The 20974-nt window shown below is 47.4% G+C and overlaps 1 protein-coding gene across 3 annotated transcripts in view; it reads left to right on the top strand.

The window, feature by feature from the left end:
- The first annotated feature begins 11230 nt into the window (after positions 1-11230).
- The window catches only part of OS9 (OS9 endoplasmic reticulum lectin), a 32213-nt gene continuing 22469 nt past the window's right edge, over positions 11231-20974 (top strand). For all 3 annotated transcript variants that reach the window (XM_028721340.2, XM_028721341.2, XM_028721342.2), the window contains exon 1: positions 11231-11512. In XM_028721340.2, the coding sequence (XP_028577173.2) occupies positions 11246-11512 (267 nt within the window). In that variant the 5' untranslated portion in view covers positions 11231-11245. The remainder of the gene's footprint in view (positions 11513-20974) is intronic.

A 20974-nucleotide genomic window follows, 5' to 3' on the forward strand; every position in this document is an offset into this window, starting at 1 on the left:
ACTGCAGTTTCATGGCTGGCTGGAGGAGACACCCTCCCAGTTAACTGAGGGACAGGCCACCCGCAACCTGGGGCTCTCAGGTTTTGGGGGCTCTTAATCTCAGTCATGGGGGACGCGGGTGGCGCTGTGGGTAAAAGCCTCAGCACCTAGGGCTTGCCGATCGAAAGGTCGGCGGTTCGAATCCCCGCGGCGGGGTGCGCTCCCGTTGCTCGGTCCCAGCGCCTGCCAACCTAGCAGTTCGAAAGCACCCCCGGGTGCAAGTAGATAAATAGGGACCGCTTACTGGCGGGAAGGTAAATGGCGTTTCCGTGTGCTGCGCTGGCTCGCCAGGTGCAGCTTTATCACGCTGGCCACGTGACCCGGAAGTGTCTGCGGACAGCGCTGACCCCCGGCCTCTTGAGTGAGATGGGCGCACAACCCTAGAGTCTGTCAAGACTGGCCCATACGGGCAGGGGTACCTTTACCTTTAATCTCAGTCATAGTGGCTGAGGCCGATGGGAGCTGACAGTGAACACACACACACACCATGCTGGGATTAGAGATGTAGGAAGGGGGAGCAGGGGGGCAAAGTGCCCCGGGTGTCATCACTGAGGGGGGTGATATTCGGTGCACTGCCTGCCCGTGACTCCCAAGCCTACCCCAACCCGTCAGTGTCGGGGGGGGGCTCTGTCCCCTATACTTCCTGCTTTGGACTGGTCAATAAATCTTAAAGGGGACATGCAGCAACCTAGGAATATAGGTCCCTTAATAAATTTGGCCCTAGAATTGGCCTTGGCAGAGGACATAAACAAGGCCAATTTGAGAAGTAAATTGGGGCAAACCGATGAGCTTATACAGAGGCGTTCTTTTGAGCTCAGTAAAAGCCAGCCCAGACAACAAGGCATTTCTAAAGGCACACAAACAGAGGAGAGAGACACTGACCTCCAGGATTTGCTTCATATGGTTTGCTTAGAATTAACCCTCATCAAAAACTTTCTTAGAGTAAGCAATGGGCTGCTTACAACATTGGTGGAAAATTTTACAACTCAAGAGAGAGCTTTAGAGCCAAAAGATACTGAAAGGACATCTAGACAAACCCAGCTGGTTATCACTGTCCTCCGCCCAACCTTGAGGCCGATGGATTCCTCCTCACCTGTTGCTCAAAAGATCAGAAATCAAACTCCGCAGGCCTCTGCTTGGTATTTAGGCGAAACATTTTAAATGGTGCCCTTGAAAGTGACTACCCAGCTGAATTCGCCTACCTATCTGGCTCCAGAATGAGTGCTACAGCCTATATAACTGTTTCTATGGATCTTCTTCCTTATGCTAAGACCCTAGAAGTTATGCCTAAATTTGACAGTGATCACTTCCCAATTCTCCTTCAGCCAAAATCCTTCATTCAAGAGATACATACTGAGGACTGTTACCAACCCTTCCTAATGCCAAATGATCTAAACCAAATGATAACTGAACTACTGGCCTCAAATTGCTTACAGTGCCTTTGGTCTGCCCTAATAAGGGTGGCGCTGTGGGTTAAACCACAGAGCCTAGGACTTGCCGATTAGAAGGTCGGCGGTTCGAATCCTCGTGATGGGGTGAGCTCCTGTTGCTCGGTCCCTGCTCCTGCCAACCTAGCAGTTCGAAAGCACATCAAAGTGCAAGTAGATAAATAGGTACCGCTCCGGCGGGAAGGTAAACGGCATTTCCGTGCGCTGCTCTGGTTCGCCAGAAGCTGGTCATGCTGGCCACATGACCCGGAAGCTGTACGCTGGCTCCCTCGGCCAATAAAGCGAGATGAGCACCGCAACCCCAGAGTCGGCCACAACTGGACCTAACGGTCAGGGGTCCCTTTACCTTTAAATACCTGCTGAGTCTCCTGATGCACTTTTGGAGAACTATAACACCCTTATGCAAGAGCTCCACCAACACCTAACCTGGAATAACAGTGCACCCTTGAGGCAACAACAGCAACACTCCAAGCCAAGGTTTGACAAGGACTGTGTTAATGCCAAAAAAGTTATTGCTTATGTATCCAAGACCAAGCCAACAGCTGCAATAGACCTCCTCCAACAGAAGAGATACTACAAGCATCTGCTGGCATGCAAGAAAAGGGAAGTCATGAAGAACACCTGGACATGACTTATCCAGGCAGCCAGATCCAATGATTCAGCCACATTTTGGCATATTACATCTAGCCCACAAACCAATGGCCCAACCATGATGGACTGTCACATCCCCCCAGGGACCTGGGAGGCTCACTTTCAGGAACTCTACTCGGAAACCTCTGCCCACATAGGCAGATTCTCTATAGTTTGACTAGTCCAGGCTCCCCCAACCTTTGGCCCTCCAGATGTTTTGAGACTACAATTCCCATCATCCCTGACCACTGGTCCTGTTAGCTAGGGAACATGGGACTTGTAGGCCAAAACATCTGGAGGGCCACAGGTTGGGGGTGCCTGCTCTAGTCAAACTATAGAGAATCTGCCTATGTGGGCACTAGTGACGGTGACAGAGATTAAGAACCAGCTAAGACTGGGGAAGGCCCCAGGGGAATACCTAATTCCTCCAGAGGCCATTAAAAACAATATGGACTTCTGGGCCCCTATTCTGGCCTCACTCTTCACTTGCATTGACACCTATGGCTGAGCCCCCAAGGACTGGGGGATTGCAATCATTGCCCCTATATATAAAAAAGGAAAAAGGGATGATCCTGCAAACTACAGACCGATTAGTCTCCTTAACATAATTAGCAAACTTTACACAAGACACCTACAATGAAAATTTCACGACTGGATGGAACAAGAAAATATACTTGCAGAGGAGCAATCTGGCTTTAGGGAAGGTCAATCCACTATTGACCAGTGCCTAGTACTCCATCATCTCATTGAGAAGTGCTCCTCCCACAACACAACCTCCTTTTATGCTGCTTTTATACCTCTCAAAGCAGCTTTTGATTCCATACACCATCGCCATCGTGCTGCTGCCGCTGCCACTGTTGTTGTTGTTGCACCGGCTTACTGGAGATTCTGTAGCTGTCCGAGGGGCCCTGCTCCAGTTCCTTTTTTTAGGAACTAGATGCAGGGGTTGGAGGAGGGAATAGCAGAATCGTAGAGGTGGAAAATACTATGAGGGTCACCGCAAGATTTGGGGGGGGGGAAGGTGCTGGTACTGCATACCATTGAGTACTGCCAGAAAAAAAGCACTGTCCACAAGAACCCGCTCAAGAACCAGGGAAGGGAGATTAGCAACTGGCTGGTAGTTACTTAGATTTTCCAAATCTAGGGAGGGTTTCTTGAGGAGTGGTTTTACCACTGCCTTCTTCAAACAGGCAGGGACCACCCACTATCATAAAGGGGCATGAACTACCTCCCTGGCTCAACCAGCTGTCCCCTCTCTGCTAACTTCTATCAACCAAGAGGAGAAAGGGTCCAGAGTGCAAGTGGTCGCTCTGACCAATCCAAGTACCTTGTCCACATCCTCAAGCCTTGCTAACTGAAGCTCATCAGATATATCATATCTACTCTCTCCTCTTTTCCAGGCTAAACATACCCATCTCCCTCAACCGTTCCTCATGAGATTTGGTTTCCAGACCCTTGATCATCTGGGTTGCCCTTCTTGCACATGTTCCAGCTTGTCAATATCCTTCTTAAATTGTGGCACCCAGAATTGGACGCAGTACTCCAGGTGTGGTCTGACCAAAGCAGAAAGAGTGGTACTCTTATTTCCCTTGATCTGGACAGTGTACTTCTGTTGAGGCAGTATTAGCATTTTTTATTTTTTGTTTTGCTGCTGCTGCATCACACTGTTGACTCAAGTTAAGCTCATGATCTACGAAGACCCCTAGATCCTTTTCATATGTCTTACTGGCAAGCCAGGTGTTCCCCAGCTTATATTTGTGCAACTGGTTATTCCTGGCAAAGTGCAGAACCTTACATTTGTCCCTATTGAATTCATTTTGTTAGTTTGGGCCCAATTTTCCATTCAGTTAAGGTCATCTTGAATCCTGATTCTGTCTTCTGTGGCAAAAGAACCTCCCAGTTTTGTGTCATCTGCAAATTTGGTGATCATGTCTTCAATTCCTTCATCCAAGTCGTTTATAAAGATGTTGAACAGGCGCAGCACAGAAACTTGTGGCATTAATGAGTGCTCTTTGGCTTCAGTCAGTCAACCAGCTACAAATCCACCTAACAGTTACCTTGTTCAACCCACATTTTACCAGCTTCCTCGCAAGTGTTACTCAAGCCTACACTGTAGAACAATATATGCATGATAAGACTTGATTTATTTAAGCATTTCTCTTCCGCCTTTCAACATCACATTCCAAAGTCACTTTACATAATCACTTAATCACAACTATAACAGAATGAATGAATGTGCCTAGAGGCTAATTGGTTTATTTGCTGCATGACTGGCAGAAATTCAGCAGGTGCAGATACAGAGATGTAGAAAGCTGTCTGTCAGGGGAGTGCAAACGGCTAGAGAGCCAAGGGGGAAGACCAGCACTTATAGAGAGCCGAAAGAGCTAATTAGCTCATCTGACAGCGAAGAAGAGACAGGGAGGGGGGGATGCTGAGTCCGGAACTAGCAGAGGAAGTATTGAGCAGAGGAAGTAGGAGGCGGGGCTTCCGACGATTAGCCTGCTGGGGAAGACGGAGTAAGAAAAAAAAAATCGAGGCATCTAATGAGACAGGGACGGACATGCTTTGAAGCTCTGGAAACCGTTTGAACTTTGTAAATAAATCTAAAAGGCAGAAATTGGCGGCGAGCCTGGAGTTTTATCTATGCTGGCTTTGGCAGCACTCACCTCTTACACTGTCATTCTTTGTCCCTGCCAAGAAGTTATTAATGAGCTTCTGTTGGGAGGAAAGAGGGTGAGAACTGTGCTTAGGGCATGAGTTTTGTTGGGTGTCTGTCTGTTTCATCATACACAGAGAGATACCATGAAATAGTCCCTAAGGTGCTATTGGTTTTGCTGCTATACAAGCCTAATAGAGAATTATTATTTTTTTAATTTGGCATGATAAAAAAGAATCAAAGAATTGTAGAGTTGGAAGGGACCTCCAACCCCCTCCCATGCAGGAATATGCAGCTGTTCCGTGCAGGAGCCTTCATTTGGGAATCTGCAGAGCTGAAGGCTGTTTATCGACAATAATGCCGTCAAAGCATGACCACCAAATACAGTTTGTCAAAACTGGTTTATAGCATTTATATTCCAGCTTTTCCCCAAAGAGCTCAAAGTGGCATACGCCACCCAACAGCATACAAATGAATATGGCTAATCTGACCCAATAATCCCCCATCACATACAAACAAACAAACCACATTGCAACCAACCAAATACAACCAGCCACGCTCTGAACCTTCCAATCTCTTGCAATGCCAACAAATATGTATCTATATGATCTACTCATGTGACACTGACAAAAAACCCCTGAACAAACCCTATGCAATAGAACAAAATATCATTATGCCCCCAATATCTCCCTCCCTCTCTTTCCCCCCAATGTCTATGACAATAGTGTCTCATACTAAATATAAACTGTGAAAAATACTCTATGAAGTGAGAGTGAAGACACTATATGTATTTTTCCTTGTTTATTTGTTTGTTTTGTAACACAAAAAGAAAAATCCTTTAATAAAAACTAATTTTAAAAGTGGCATATACCATTCTTCCCCTTTCCCCCATATTTTATCCTCACAACAAACCTGTGAGGCAGGATAGGCTGAGAGATAGTGACTGGTCCAAGGTAGTAACAGTAATCATCAACATCATCGTCAATTTGTACTCCTCATTTTTCCCTGACAGGGACTCAAGGCAGCTTACAGATAAAAATAAGATCAGCTAAAAACATAGAAAAAACAGCAATTAAAAACAAATAAACATTGATACAATTAAAACTATATGCTGTATATACATATAGAATTTTATTAAAACCATACAAACTATAAAAAACAGCACAGCACTCACCCTTTCATTAAAAGCAATCAGTTCCCAAAAGCCTGTGGGAACAAGAACGTCAACTGCCAGTGGAAAGACAAGGAGGGAGCCAGTCTAGCTTCTCCAGGGAGGAAGTTCCAGAGTCTGGGAGCAATCACTGAGAAGGCATATGCACACTGATGCTGATTTCCTCCCTGCTAGCACAGTCACCTTTTCACAGGGATCAGTCCTGTGCTTTTCACAGCAACCCAACATGCAGAAATTTTAGCATGCAATCCATTTTCTGAGATGACGCTAAACTGGTGCCTTCAAGGCTTAGTAGGAATTTGAACCCTGGCCTCTCAGATCACCCAGTCCTAACTGCACTGCTGCCGGTAACATTGGCTCCTGTTAGCGTTGCAAGTGAAGTGGTAACACCAAGAAGCTGTGTTGCCAACTTTTCCTTCTCTTGTGCCTTTAACAGTAGCTTGAACAGTAGTAACGCTTGTCACCCTATGGTAAAAGCTTCACTTGTTTCCCAGGACTTGTGAGCAGGGACTACACAAGTGAAGATCCCAACACACTTGGTATGGTCAAAGAGCTACTGAAATGAGGAATCAGCAAGTAAAGTTCTTCAAGGTATAGAGAGGTTATCATCTGCTGATCTCTGCAGATCAAGCTACAGTTAATGCCACAAATGCTAGCCTGGTTGATTTCGTCTCCCCGCTCCACCCCCAAACTGTAGGCAACCCTACTCAGAATAATGTTGCCATTGCATCACTCTTCAAAAGTAAAACAAGAAAAGGAAAGGAAAGGAAACACTAGGGTTAGCCTATATGGCGGCCTGATTAGAGCTCCCATCGCCCCTGATTACTATGTGGGCTGGGAGTCATGGGAGTTGTAGTCAAGAACATCTGGAAACCATCACGCTGCCTACCACTGCTGTACCCACTGGTTCAGATACGCCATTATAGACCTGGTGTTATGAGAAGGGGTTCTCTTGTAACTTCTAGGTTAGATTACTGCAACACCTTATATATGGGGCTGCCTCTGAAGACTGTTCAGAAACTTCAACTGTTTCCAGGCCCAAATCAAAGTGATGGTTTTGATCTATAAAGCCTTTAATGGCTAAGGACAACAATACCTCAAGGACGGTTGCCTCTCTCCCTATGAACAGACCCAGAGTTTCTGATCATCCTCTTTGTGTGCCTCCCACACATGAGGTTCAGAGGTGTTAACATGAGAACGGGCCTTTTCTGTGGTGGCTCCCTGCTTCGGGAATGCTCTCCCCAGAGAAGCTTGCCTGGTACCTTCATTACATATCTTTAGAGGCCAGGCAAAAATATTCCTCTTATCCCAGGCCTTTAGCTAATTGTTTAATCTAAGGCCTTTTAAACTTTTTGTGGCGGGGTGGCGGCATTGTTGTTGTTCTTGTTACTATGGTATATATTTTTGTGTTTTTATATTGTAAACTGCCCTGTGATCCTCAGGTGAAGGGTGGTATAGAAATTTAATACAGAAAGGATTCACATGCTTAAGCTATATTCTGTCCTTTCACCTCTTAGTCAATAAACATAGGCCAATTGAGGCAATGAATGCATAATCCAGATCTAGTCTCTCTCATCCATCTGAAAGACTCTGGCTGCAGCACATCTTTAGTAGCATAAATGTGCAGCCTAGAAAACAGTATGTGCTGCTTTGAGATAGTACAAAGCTTTCCATTATCTTATTGGCTGGACTCCTAGTGGAGCTGTTGTGTGTGTAGGAAAAGTTCTTGGGTCCTGCCCCAAACACAATGCCTGATTCACAGAGCAAGCAAGTAGCTCTAACTTCAAAGGTCACAGAGGCTCAAGAGCTTGGGCTCCTTTCACATTGATTCCCACAGAATTTCAATAGGACATGCAACCTGGGTCAGGCAAGTAGTCCAGTCACTGCTTGATTTTACATTACAGAAGTTTCAGGGCTCAAGCCAACCACCTGAGTTTGTGGGGAGGTTTAATCAGTACCCTGGAATAAGGGGAGTGGAGAAGGAAATTTTTGGGAGAGTGTAACACATTTTGCCACCCAAAATGTCTGCAGTGTGCACAGTCCGGAGAGATGGGGGAGGGATATTCCATAAAATATATACAGGAACTGCCCATCTCAGGATAGTGCTCTCTCCTTTCCTTTCAAGGGGAAATCTCACCTATGCAGGAGTCACTGCAGGAGAATCCGCCTCAACCAATAGTGGCCTTGGCTACTCAGGAGCTGTCTTTGTTAGCAGCTCTGGAGCACAGGGTCAGTCAGTGCATGGGAGGTGTCAGTATGGGCACAGAGGAAAGCAGCACCCCCTGGAGTCACCCCCAGACCTTGCAGTTTCATCCCCAGGGACAGGGAAGCCACAATCAGTGGCGTAGCGTGGGGGGTGCCAGGGGGGCCGGCTGCACCGGGCGCAACATGGGCGGGGGGCGCGCTCGCACTAGCAGCTCTCTGCCCCTACTAAAATCCACAGGTTAGGGAGCCCGCGCTCGCTCGGCTTGGCGAGGAGGTCGCGGAAGGGGGAGAGCGAAGCCTTCTGCCGCGGGCCAAAAAAGGAGAGGAAGCCGGGCGGGCGGGCGGGCTGGCTGGCGGGGGTCTGGCTGCGCCTGCTGCTGCCGTTGCCGCTGCTGCCAGGCTTTGACAGCTTGGCGAAGCAGAGGGAGAGGAGCTTTATGGTAATTGCTGCTCTCTCTCCACTGGCCGCCTGGGTAGTGAGCCGAGCTGAGCAGGGAGTCTGGCGAGGGGGCGGGAAGAGACTTTCCCCCCTTTTTTCAACCTCGCCTGGTCAAAAAGGAGAGCGGAGTCTCCTCAGGGCGCCCTCAAGCAGGGCAGGGCAAGGCAAGCAGAGCGAGGAGGAGAGAGAGGGGAGGGGGGGGGGAAGCAGCCAGGAAACGCCGCGGTGTGGAGGAGGAATCAATTAAGGAGAGAAAGCGAAAAGCCTTGGAGAAAGGGAAAAAAGGAAAGAAAAGAGGCAGCTCCAGGAGAGCGCGGGGAAAAGAGAAGCCTCGCTGCTGCTGCTTGGGAGAGTAAATTACTGTACTTGCCTTGCCCCGGGTTAGGGGGCGCAAATTACTTGCCTTGCCCTGGGTGCTGATAACCCACGCTACGCCGCTGGCCACAATCCCATGTGATCTGGACAGCACCAGCAATCCTATGAGGGAAACAGAGGGGGGGGCAGATGGGCAGAGCACCACCAATCTGTCAACATAGAGCCAATCCTGTACCCACAGAATGCCAAGTCAGCCACCAGCAAACTTAGGGTACAACTAAGAAACATGAGGGGAGGACAAACAGTGTTTGGGCCGACTAGTTTACTGCAAATTATGAGTCCAAAGAAGTTGCCAGAGAAACAAATGGGTGGGTCTTCCACACACTCTCACCTGGCTGGAGGTAACAGGACAATAACCAGAGTTGTATGTGAAAGTAAGCTGAAAGCAGACTGGAAGCTGGAGACAAAGAGAGATGTTTGCTCTCTGCTGGACTGTGAGGCTTTGCTGGAAATATAATGGACACAATATATGCTGGAGTGTTACTGTTGTGAACCCCTCCATCCTATGTTCATCTTGTATGCATGTGAAAATAAAATCATATATCTTGGACACCGCAGTCTCCACTGACCTTTATTCCAAAGGAAACCAAACCCTGGGTAAGCACATGGAGTCCAGAGTCTCTCACCACTTAGAGATTGGAGTGGCATGTGACAATATTCTCCTTTTAGGGCTTCATGAGGACAACAGAAAAAGGGTCGCAGGGTGGGCAGCATAGGCCTCAGTTGTTACCACTGCTTGCTGCTGTGCTACTACCTGAGGTGGTGCTAACTTGGGGGTACCGGAAGGATCACGCCACTGCTCTCTTCACTGGATGTCTGGCACACCCTCTGCCTTCTTTGTGGGAACCCTCTTCTCCACAGGAGCTGCTGGGTCATTGTTGCTAACCTGGCTTTACTCTCTCTCATTCACAGGATCTGGCCGGAGTCGGTAGGAAAATCGCATGACACAAACACTAACCACCCTCATCCCAATCCCAGATGTTCTCTTGACAAGGTCCATGCCTCTTCCACACACTGTCTCCAATAGCACTTTGGAGCTGAACACCTTATTGCCTGGGTCCAGGGCACCAGACCAAAGCCTCTCCAAAGGACACACTCATCTAGAATGGTTCCCTCACACACCTGTGGATGACAAGATTAACTGAGATAAGGAGTTTGGCCAAGCCAAGAATTATCCTAACAACTGCAAAGCTATCCTGGCAAAAATGTCAGTGTTTAAAAGGAAATGTGTATGATTTTTCATAAAGCACAGACCTCCAGGATCCTGCAATAAACACACATCAGGAAGCACCCTATGAATCACTGAAAGCTGTGGAATGGCTTTTGCCTGATTCTGCGACTGCTATAAGACTAAGTCCCAAAATTCAAAGGGGTTTTACTGACACATAAGGGGAGAAAGGGCTTTTCTCATGGGTCTATTCATATTAATGTAGTCGTTTCAGTTCTGCCTGTAGTGATTTATTATAGATTCTGTTTTTAATATTTAATATTGCAATGTTGTAACCCACCCAAGGAATGTATGTTTGTGGACTGTTATATAGATCTAATTAATAATAATATGACAACTATTAATTGAATTAATGAGACATTATTAATAGGAAGGTTATTATTAATAGCAACAATAGAACAGCATTTTAGAAAAGGACAAATCCTGGGGCCCAGGAGACAACAGCCATTCCAAGTGAATTAAACGGGTCATGCAGCCTGCGTGCTCCAGCTTCAGGTAGGGCATCGGCTCACCGAATCCCTTCCACAGCTCTTGTCCAGGGTCACTGAATGTGGATTAATTACTCCTTGACATGTTTTCATTATGCTCTTGTGCTAATATTCAGGAAAGCTAAAGTAAATGCTAAAATAATATTCCCCCCATTATACTTTAAATGCATTATACAGTATTCAAGATCACCGTGCTTCCACAGAGCTGTAACAGGGGTGTCGAAATAATCTGGATTAAATTATCTAGATTTTAAAAACAAAACAAAACACGGAGCCACGCATCTGCAGGCAGCTGGCGCGCGCCGTCAAGCGGTATTTACGAATTGCGCAGCAGTCCCTCTAGTCCTGCAGGCGCTCGCTGTTCTGATTGGCTGCCGAGGTCGGCCGAGCGCCGAGCTGAGCGTCCCGCGACGCGCTTCTTCCTCGTTTAGCCGCAGCCCGATACGGGCGCTCGCTCTCCTGATTGGCTGACGGGAGCGACCCAATCCCCTTTTACCAGGTTTCTCCAACGAACGCTTCACTCCCCCGCCCTCCCCGGCAGCCAATGGAAAGGCTCCCGCGCAATAATGGTCATCGGACCCGCCCCCTCCCGTAGAGGAAGGGCGGAAGTAGCCTCTGCGGCGGCCGCCAGTAAAGCCGGAGGGAGCCGCGCGAGGAAGATGGCGCCGGCGCGACGCCTCTCGGGGTCCTGGGTGCCTCGGCTGCTCCTCCTCCTCCTGGCCGGGGCTCTGGCGCTGGGGCGCAGCGAGGCGCTGGGCGCGCTCAACCTCCACGAGCTCAGCGAGCTGAAGTACGGCATTGAAATCGGCGCCGAGCCCGTGATGGCCGGGCAGGTATGGCTGGCTGGGCCGAGCTGAGGCGATGGTGGTGGGCAGGGAAGCGCCGGAGAGTCCAGCAGAGGCGGCAAAAGGAGTCTGGCGGCGCCTCGGGAAAGACCTGCGCTCCTTGTTGTCGTCGTCCTCGTCATTACTGTGGCAGAAGGTTCCGCGGGCCCGAGGCCGCCTCCTCAGGCGCCGCCGCCGCCACACGGCTCTCGCCCCTTCATCAACTCGTGCCCGGCTTCTGAGGGGCCGCAAGGCGCTGCGCTGGCTCTGCTCGCAGCAAGAGGCTTCCCAGGGCGACCCCCCCCCCCAATGAGAGCCGCCCCCGACCAGGTCCTGTTGGATCTCTTGTGTGTTTGATGCCGCCTTTATTGTTTGTTGATGGGTTCATTTTTGTGTGGTTTTTTGCTGCGTTTTATAAGTATTGTACCCTCGCTTTGGGGGTTATTTGCAATGAAGAGCCAGGTAACTAATTGTATGAACAAATAAAACAAATCTGTCTGCAATAAACAACAGGTAGGGGTCCTCTGTCCCATTAAAGTAGCAAGATATTATTTTAAATTATTATTATGTATTCAGTTTATATGCCACACTTTATCCAAAGACAAAGATCCAAAGATAACATTTTTTATGCAGAATAATAAAACAGTGTACACAGCAAAATAATAAAAAACAATAGTAACATCCCCCCACATTTAACAGGCCATAGATTATTTAATGGATGAACACCTGGGTAAAGAGGAATGTTTTTGACTGGTGCCTAAAGACATGTAATTATGGTGGTAGGTGAGCTTCCCTTGGGAGACCAGGATAGAGAAACTGTGGTCTTCCAAGAAATTCTTGGACTACAGGTTCCATCATCCCTGACTATTGGATATACTCGCTGGGAATGATGGGAGTTGGAAGCCTTCAGTGTCAGTCAGGCCACAGCTTTCTCCATTCCTATCTAGAGGAACAGTATCTCACCCTTCAAGTGGCCAAGGTATGCCATAAAGGGCATAATAATATTCATGTAATAAACATTTAATTACTTCAGAAAAATTGACCATTTCACCAATCATGTAATACAGGACTGGGAAGCCTGTATCCCTCCAGATGTTGTTGAACTCCAACTCCCAGCAGCCCCTGCCAGCATGCCTAATGGTCAGGGATGATGGAAGTTGGAGTTCTGGAGGGCCACAGGCTAGTCAGCCTTGAGGTAAATGCTTAGACAGTTACAACAGCTGCCAAGAAATCAGCTTGGGCTAATTACAATCACGTAACAACTAAATTAAATACTACATATTTGTAGTCATCTATATTTTATTTTATTTAATGTACACTTAACATAATGGTGTTCAAGAGGCTGAGTGCCTATCCTGGCTAACCCATGGATAACTCAAATTGAAAACTTCTTTAAAAATGTAAGGAGTGGCTGGACTTTGTGGCATAGTGTAGCCATGGCTGCTTCTGCTGTCCTGCTGTTGATGGTGGAAGGTGAGGGCAACAGAGGCAGGGGAAAATACCTCTTTGCCGTGTCAAGCCCCAGGCTGGTGCAGTGAACAGACACAGGTCAGGCCTATTGCCATCTTATGACAGTACCAGAATTAGCACAGAATCCAGCCCAGTCCAAAACACCATAATTTGGGGTTTCCTGCTGGCTACCACCAGTTGCAGCTTCTGTCTCCCATTTTGGTGGGCATATTGAGTGCTCCCTCCCTCTCCATACAACATGGTGGATTGGGGTTTGGATTACTCTGCCTAGTACAGTAGTTGTCGTCATAAATAAAGGGGAGTTGATTTTTAAATGTAGTTCTGATTGTAGTTTAAAGGAGGCGATGCATTTTCCCTATGTATCTGTAGCCCACCCCTCCCAAAATGCATGTAGGATCTGTAAAAAGCTCTCACACTTGCCTTGCCCTTTAGATAGGACATTCTTGGCTTTATGGTATATTTGATGATGTTTGACTGTGGACACATAATAGCAGTGGGCACTCAAACCCTAATCATCCTGTTCAGGTTCCTTGACTGCTGCTCTGTTTTCTACAGCTGCTTGCATCCTTTCCCTTTTCAGGAACAGTGGCACCAGTGTGTGTTTACTACTCTAGCAAGGGTTGCATCATCACACCTGAGTCTTGCATCATTTGTATTGTAGTTGACCCTGGGGAATTCGAATTTGAAGACTTATTTTAAGTGGCTTGAGTGCTATTGTCCTTGATCTCCTTTGTGGTTTTTACAGAGGACTGACTTAAACTGGCAGAGCCAAATGGCTCTTCTCTCTCTCTCTCTCTCCTTTCTTCTTTGTTTCCTGCCTTCTTAGGGAAGGGGAGGCAACAGACCCATGGAGGGTCTGGTCTTTTTCAAGGTGGCAGACCTGAGCAGGACCTGAGTTTCTCAAAGTGTGATGCAGATGATTTTCCTGAGATATATTTATAGGACAGCAGTAGCCTTTGTTTTAAGGGAAACTTGCTGCTTCGGTTAATAGGACAGGTTTTGGTAGAAAATTTGGAGTCTTGAAGTGGCAGTACCCATCTATGGGCATCTTCTGCACTCACCTTCCCATGCTTGGTGCCCTCCAGGGGCTTTGGACTACAGCACCCATCATCCCATACCATTGGCTTTGCATGCTGTGGCTGATGGGAGTTGTAATCCAAAGCATCTGGCAGGTACCAGGTTGGAGAAAGCTGCTCTGCACCAGTATCTTACTTTGTAATCAGTTATGTGTACATCCTGGAAACTATTTATGCCGCTCAGGTGCACTCTTAATTGCATGTCTACTGTTTTGAAAGCAGTGCTTCCTGCAGCACCAAGATGTCAGCTGCCCAACCGTGTCTCTTGACTACTGGAGTTTGAAGCTTGCAACATAAACAAATGACTGTAATTTACACAGTGTGTTCATTCCACGCTCTCTCAGTGAACAACCTCCCCTCTGTGATTCTGCAGTATTTGGATTTTTGATACTGATGTCTCATATAGCTAAAAAAAAATCTGGCTAATATATTCTGTTTTACATAAGGAGTCATTTTTCATTAGCACAAGTGTGGGTGTACCTCCTTTTGCTTTAGTGCTGTTTTGACTCTTATGAGAATGTACCTGTTGTAGAACTGCATCCCTTCTCTAGAAGAAAAAGAGCCTCCCTAATAGAAGTAGCTGCTCCCTGAGGGCATTGACAGTTTAACCATCCAGTTTTCCTGTGTGTTGTTCCCTTGCAAGTGATGGAGCTTGGGATACTGCAAGTGCTGTATCATAAAAAGGAAATGTAACGTCTGGCACCAGAGTGACTTGCACCAGAGCCATTCTAAGCAGTGGGGAGTGCTTAGCATTAAATGGTGGCTTCCAGGCTGGCATAGAATTGACTGACTGATTGATTGTATTTATATGCCGCTTTTCATTCCAATGAATGCCAAAGTGGCTTACACACATTAATTAACAACATAATAGAGTTTAATAGTATCACAAGTACAGCATAAATCATATAAAATAATTAACAAATAATCAATAAAACAATTGCAGTCTACAAAACACTATTAACAAAGCAGCAACTAAAACATAAACTAAAACTTAAGTTGAACATTACAATTACAGCAAAAGTCATATTACATGGGTAACAAAACAATGCATCTTGTAAATAGCCACTTGCTATGGCAAATGGCAGTGCAGTCCTATATGCCAACTTTCCCCAACCAGTGCCCTCCAGATGTTGTTGGACTGCAACTCCCATCAACCACAGCCAGTAGGGCAGTGGATGCAACCCTGATTCAATGGGTCTTACTCCAGCCTTGTGCTTAAGCACTTACCTGTGAGCTATAGGTGAAAAGAAATCCTACACTGGTGAGTGAGAAGAGTGGCAGAAGAGGAACACAGCATTTGGTCCCCCTGTGCCTTGCATCAAAATGTAGTGGGCTACAGGAGGAGGGGCAGAGCTCTGTCTCCTGCCAGCCTCTAACAGGCTTGCACTTTCTTTTTGCAGGCTAGTAACTTTTCTGGGCTTAATTTACAAGGCTGGCTTGCACTCAAGTCAGTATACATCAGACTGCAGGCTAAGGGACCCTTCCAGATGATCAGGCAGGGAAGTCTTACAAATCTGTTTTTGCTTTGTTTTTTACTTCAGGGGCAATAGCATATGTGGGCTGATAAGCTAGTAAAATTATTTGTGGACTAGTAATTTTAGTTGGATTCATTTGCAGGAGCGTCTCCATGTTGCTATAGCCTCTCAGCTGCTTGTTTCTTTTTAAGAATAAAGTTTCACTTCCATGCAAGTTCATTCTGAACTGGTCCTTGCCCTGTCAGTTCCAGATTAATTACCTGACACAGCCTTAGGTCCTAGCAACAGGCACCATTATGCTGTGCACACTGATCAGATGCTTGGAAGCTGTGGCTGGATGGTTACGTGGGAGCCGGTTGAAGTTAAATCCTTCGAAGACAGAGGTCCTCTGGCTGGGACGGGACGATATGAGATTGAGGGGGCAACTCCCATCTCTTGCAGGGATGCAATTAGTGCCAGCACCGTCCGTTAAGAGTTTGGGTGTAATCTTCGATACCTCCCTCTCCATGGAGGCGCAGATTGCAGCTATAACAAAGGCGACATTTTTTCATCTCCGCCACGCTAAGCAGTTGGCTCCTTACCTCTCTCGCCCTGACCTAGCCACTGTGATCCACGCGACGGTCACCTCCAGACTGGATTATTGTAACTCGCTCTACGTGGGGCTGCCCTTGAGACTGACCCAGAAACTCCAGCGGGTGCAGAATGCCGCAGCGAGACTCCTTACGGGGTCTTCGCTGCGAGATCACATTCATCCGGTGCTATACCAGCTGCACTGGCTCCCAGTGGAGTACAGGATCAGGTTTAAGGTGCTGGTTTTAACCTTCAAAGCCCTATACGACCTAGGACCCTCGTTTCTACGGGACCGCCTCTCCTGGTATGCCCCACAGAGGAACTTATGGTCTTCAAATAAAAACATCTTGAAGGTCCCAGGCCACAGAGAGGTTAGGCTGGCCTCAACTAGAGCCAGAGCTTTTTCGGTTGCGGCTCCAACCTGGTGGAACGCTCTGTCGCAAGAGACAAGGGCCCTGCAGGACTTGACATCTTTCCGCAGGGCCTGCAAGACAGAGCTGTTCCACCAGGCCTTTGGTCAGGGCGCAGCCTGACTCCCTCCTTTGGCAATCTTTACAAAACTTTAGTTTATGGTTGCCATCAATTTGTATTTTAATTAATTTTTATAATGTTTTTATAATGTTGCATTGTTTTAGTGTTGTTAGCCGCCCTGAGCCCGGCTTCGGCTGGGGAGGGCGGGATATAAATAAAATTTATTATTATTATTATTTATTTATTTATTTATTATTAACATTAATATTAATATTAATATACTGCCCTATACCTGCCGATCTCAGGGCAATTCACAAAATAAAATCAGAATATAAAACCACAAAATACACAATCAAAATAAAAACACAACAACCCAATAACCCCCCCCCACCACCAGATTTTAAAAGGGTATAGGATGTCAATCAAATCAGCCAAAGGTCTGGTTAAAAAGGAACATTTTTGCCTGGCACATAAAGTGTATAATGAAGGTGCCAGGTCAACCTCCCTGGGGAAAGCATTCCACATACGAGGAGCCACTGCAGAAAAAGCCCATTCTCATGTTGCCACCCTCCAGACCTCTCGAGGAGACTCACGAAGGAGAGCCTCAGAAGATGATCTCTCTTAGGCTAGGTTCATATGGGAAGAGGCGGTCATTGAAGTATTGTGGTCCTAAGCCCTTTGAAAACCTTAAACTGCTCAATCTACTGGTGCTTCCTGATGAAAATAACAATAAGGCTAAGTAAGCTACCCCAAAGACATACTGTGTGCCATGACAAATCTTCCTTTGCAATGTGCTTGGGGAAGTTTTAGGGTTTTTTTGTTGTTGTTTAGTTGTGTCTGACTCTCCGTGACCCAATGGACCAGAGCACGCCAGGCACTCCTGTCTTCCACTGCCTCCCGCAGTTTGGTCAAACTCATGCTGGTAGCTTCGAGAACACTGTCCCACCATCTTGTCCTCTGTCGTCCCCTTCTCCTTGTGCACTCCATCTTTCCCAACATCAGGGTCTTTTCCAGGGAGTCTTCTCTTCTCAGGTGGCCAAAGTATTACTTGCCGTTTATCTGTGGTGGTAGGCCTGGCTGGCATCTCCTTGGAACAATGCATTCTAGTGTGCTCTAAAATTGTGCAGGGATTCTGCAGCTATTGAGTGGCGTCTTAAAATGAAATTCCAACATCACGTTTTAACATCCATATAAATAATAATAATTATTTATTATTATCATCATAATCATCATAATAATTTATTTATACCCCACCCATCTGGCTGGGTTTCCCCAGCCACTCTGGGCGGCTTCCAACAGAATATTAAAATACAGTAGTCTATTAAACATTAAAAGCTTCCCTAAACAGGGCTACCTTCAGATGTCTTCTAAAAGTTTGGTAGTTGTTTTTCTCTTTGACATCTGGTGGGAGGGCGTTCCACAGGGAGGGCGCCACTACCGAGAAGGCCCTCTGCCTGGTTCCCTGTAACTTGGCTTCTTACAGGGTGAGAACCGCCAGAAGGCCCTCGGCACTGGACCTCAGTGTCCGGGCAGAATGATGGAGGTGGAGACGCTCCTTCAGGTATACTGGACCAAGGCCGTTTAGGGCTCTAAAGGTCAGCACCAACACTTTGAATTGTGCTCGGAAACGTACTGGGAGCCAGTGTAGACTGGTGTTATGTGGTCTCGGCAGCCACTCCCAGTCACCAGTCTAGCTGCCACATTCTGGATTAGTTGTAGTTTCCAGGTCACCTTCAAAGGTAGCCCCACATAGAGCGCATTGCAGTAGTCCAAGTGAAAGATAACCAGAGCATGCACCACTCTGGCGAGACAGTCCGCGGGCAGGTAGGGTCTCAGCCTGTGTACCCGATGGAGCTGATAAACAGCTGCCCTGGACACAGAATTGACCTGCGCCTCCATGGACAGCTGTGAGTCCAGAATGACTCCCAGGCTGCGCACCTGGTCCTTCAGGGGCACAGTTACCCCATTCAGGACCAGGGAGTCCTCCACACCCACCCGCCTCCTGTCCCCCCAAAACAGTACTTCTGTCTTGTCAGGATTCAACCTCAATCTGTTAGCTGCCATCCATCCTCCAACCACCTCCAGACACTCACACAGGACCTTCACTGGTTCTGATTTGAAAGGGAGGTAGAGCTGGGTATCATCCGCATACTGATGAACACCCAGCGCAAAGCCCCTGATGATCTGTCCCAGCAGCTGCATGTAGATGTTGAAAAGCATGGGGGAGAGGACAGAACCCTGAGGTGCCCCCACAAGTGAGAGCCCAGGAGTCTGAACACTCATCCCCCACACCACTTTCTGAACATGGCCCAGGAGGAAAGAGTGGAACCACTGTATAACAGTGCCCCCAGCTCCCAGTCCCTCTAGACGGTCCAGAAGGATGTTATGGTCGATGGTGTCAAAGGCCGCTGAGAGATCCAGCAGAACTAGGAAACAGCTCTCACCTTTGTCCCTAGCCCACTGGAGATTATCGACCAGTGCAACCAAGGCAGTTTCATTCCCATGATGAGGCCTGAATCTCGACTGGAAGGGATCCAAATGGTCCGCTTCTTCCAGGCATGCCTGGAGTTGTTCAGCAACCACTCGCTCAGTCACCTTGCCCAATAATGGAATATTTGAGACTGGGCGATAGTTGGACATATTGGCCGCATCTGAAGATGGTTTTCTAAGAAGCGGTTTGATAACCGCCTCTTTCAGCGGGTCTGGGAAGGCTCCCTCACAGAGAGAAACATTCACCACCCCACGAAGCCCATTGCCCAGCCCTTCCTGGCTAGCTTTTATAAGCCAGGATGGGCAAGAATCAAGGAGACAGGTGGTTGGTTTCACTCGTCCAAGTAGCCTGTCCACATCCTCGGAGGTAACAGATGGGAATTGATCCCATGTAACTTGACTAGTCAGGGCTCTAGCACTCTGTCATTTTGAAATATGTCATTTTGAAATCTATCATAGAGTGAGCTTGATTTCAGTGGCACATTGAGAGGCTACTTTTCCAGCTTTTTTGTAGATGTAGATTGCTGCCACAGCACAAGAACTGTCCAACAACGCAATCCTATACATTTCTGCTCAGAAATATGCCCAACTGAGTTCAGTTGGACTTGCCCCCGGATACGTAGGATAGGACTGCAGCCTAAAGGTAAAGGTAGCCCTGACCATTAGGTCCAGTCGCGGACGACTCTGTGCGCTCATCTCGCTCTCTAGGCCGAGGGAGCCGGCATTTGTCTGCGGACAGCTTCCGGGTCATGTGGCCAGCTTCTGTGCAGCGCGCGGAAATGTCGTTTACCTTCCCACTGGAGCGGTACCTATTTATCTACTTTCACTTTGATGTGCTCTTGAACTGCTAGGTGGGCAGGAGCTGGGACCGAGCAACAGGAGCTCACCCCGTTGTGGGGATTTGAACCACCGACCTTCTGATTGGCAAGCCCTAGGCTCAGTGGTTTAGACCACAGCGTCACCTGCAGCCTAAGAGAGCTCTAAATCACAACAAATATGTGGGCGGTTTGAGGTGCTGGTTTATACTGGGGAGTAAAAGAGCAATATTGAATGGACCATGTTGATACATCACAATAATCAATAGTTACTGTGAACATGGAGTTAGCTCCCACTTTGTTCCTCTAGTATCTGGTGCAACAAATCATGATCCTTGATTTAGGCCACATTCACCATACATTTAAAGTGCTATGCTGCCACTCTAAATATTCACAGCTTCCCCCAAAGAATTGCAGTTGCTGTAGTTTGTTAAGGGTGTTAGGAGACCCCCATTTCCCTCATAAGACCTACAATTCCCAGAGTTCCCTGTGAAGAGCGATTGATTGTTAAACCACTCTGAAAACTGTGGCTCTGGAAAGGAAAAACGAGTGTGGTACTCACCACTGTGACCATCATTTAATTCATCCCAAAACTGAGCTCAGCTTTTGGAAAATACATTTTGGTCTGGATCTGTCAGAAATGCCCAGAAAGACAAATGTAGTAACAGTGCTCTTCCAGTTAGGAACAAGTGACCCCTGCTATACTGCACTGCTGTTCTTTGTGGCTGATGCTTTTCTGCCCCTGTGTGACTGCAAAAACAGCCTGTCTCTCGGTCAGTTTTCAAAAGGGAGTGATTTGTATGAGTGAGAGGGTTTTGACTTTCTGCCAAGTTGTTTGTCAGGCAAAAAAAGAGGAGCCCCTTTCTGTCAACAGTCTAAATCTGGCTTGTACTTTGTACATCTGTGAATGTTCTGGAGGGCTTGGTTGCAGTTGGCTGGCCAGTTGGAGCTGAGCTCACGGTGACCTTGCCATGGTGCCGCCCTTTGCGTGTTTGTAGTGTAATCATTGCTGATTGTATGTTTGACTGTTGAGGGACACACTGGTGAATAATTGCTTTGCCAATATGAATACAGTGGTACCTCAGGTTACAGACGCTTCAGGTT

Source organism: Podarcis muralis, chromosome 2 (genome assembly GCF_964188315.1).
Source record: "Podarcis muralis chromosome 2, rPodMur119.hap1.1, whole genome shotgun sequence".
In the NCBI taxonomy this organism is placed as follows: domain Eukaryota; kingdom Metazoa; phylum Chordata; class Lepidosauria; order Squamata; family Lacertidae; genus Podarcis; species Podarcis muralis.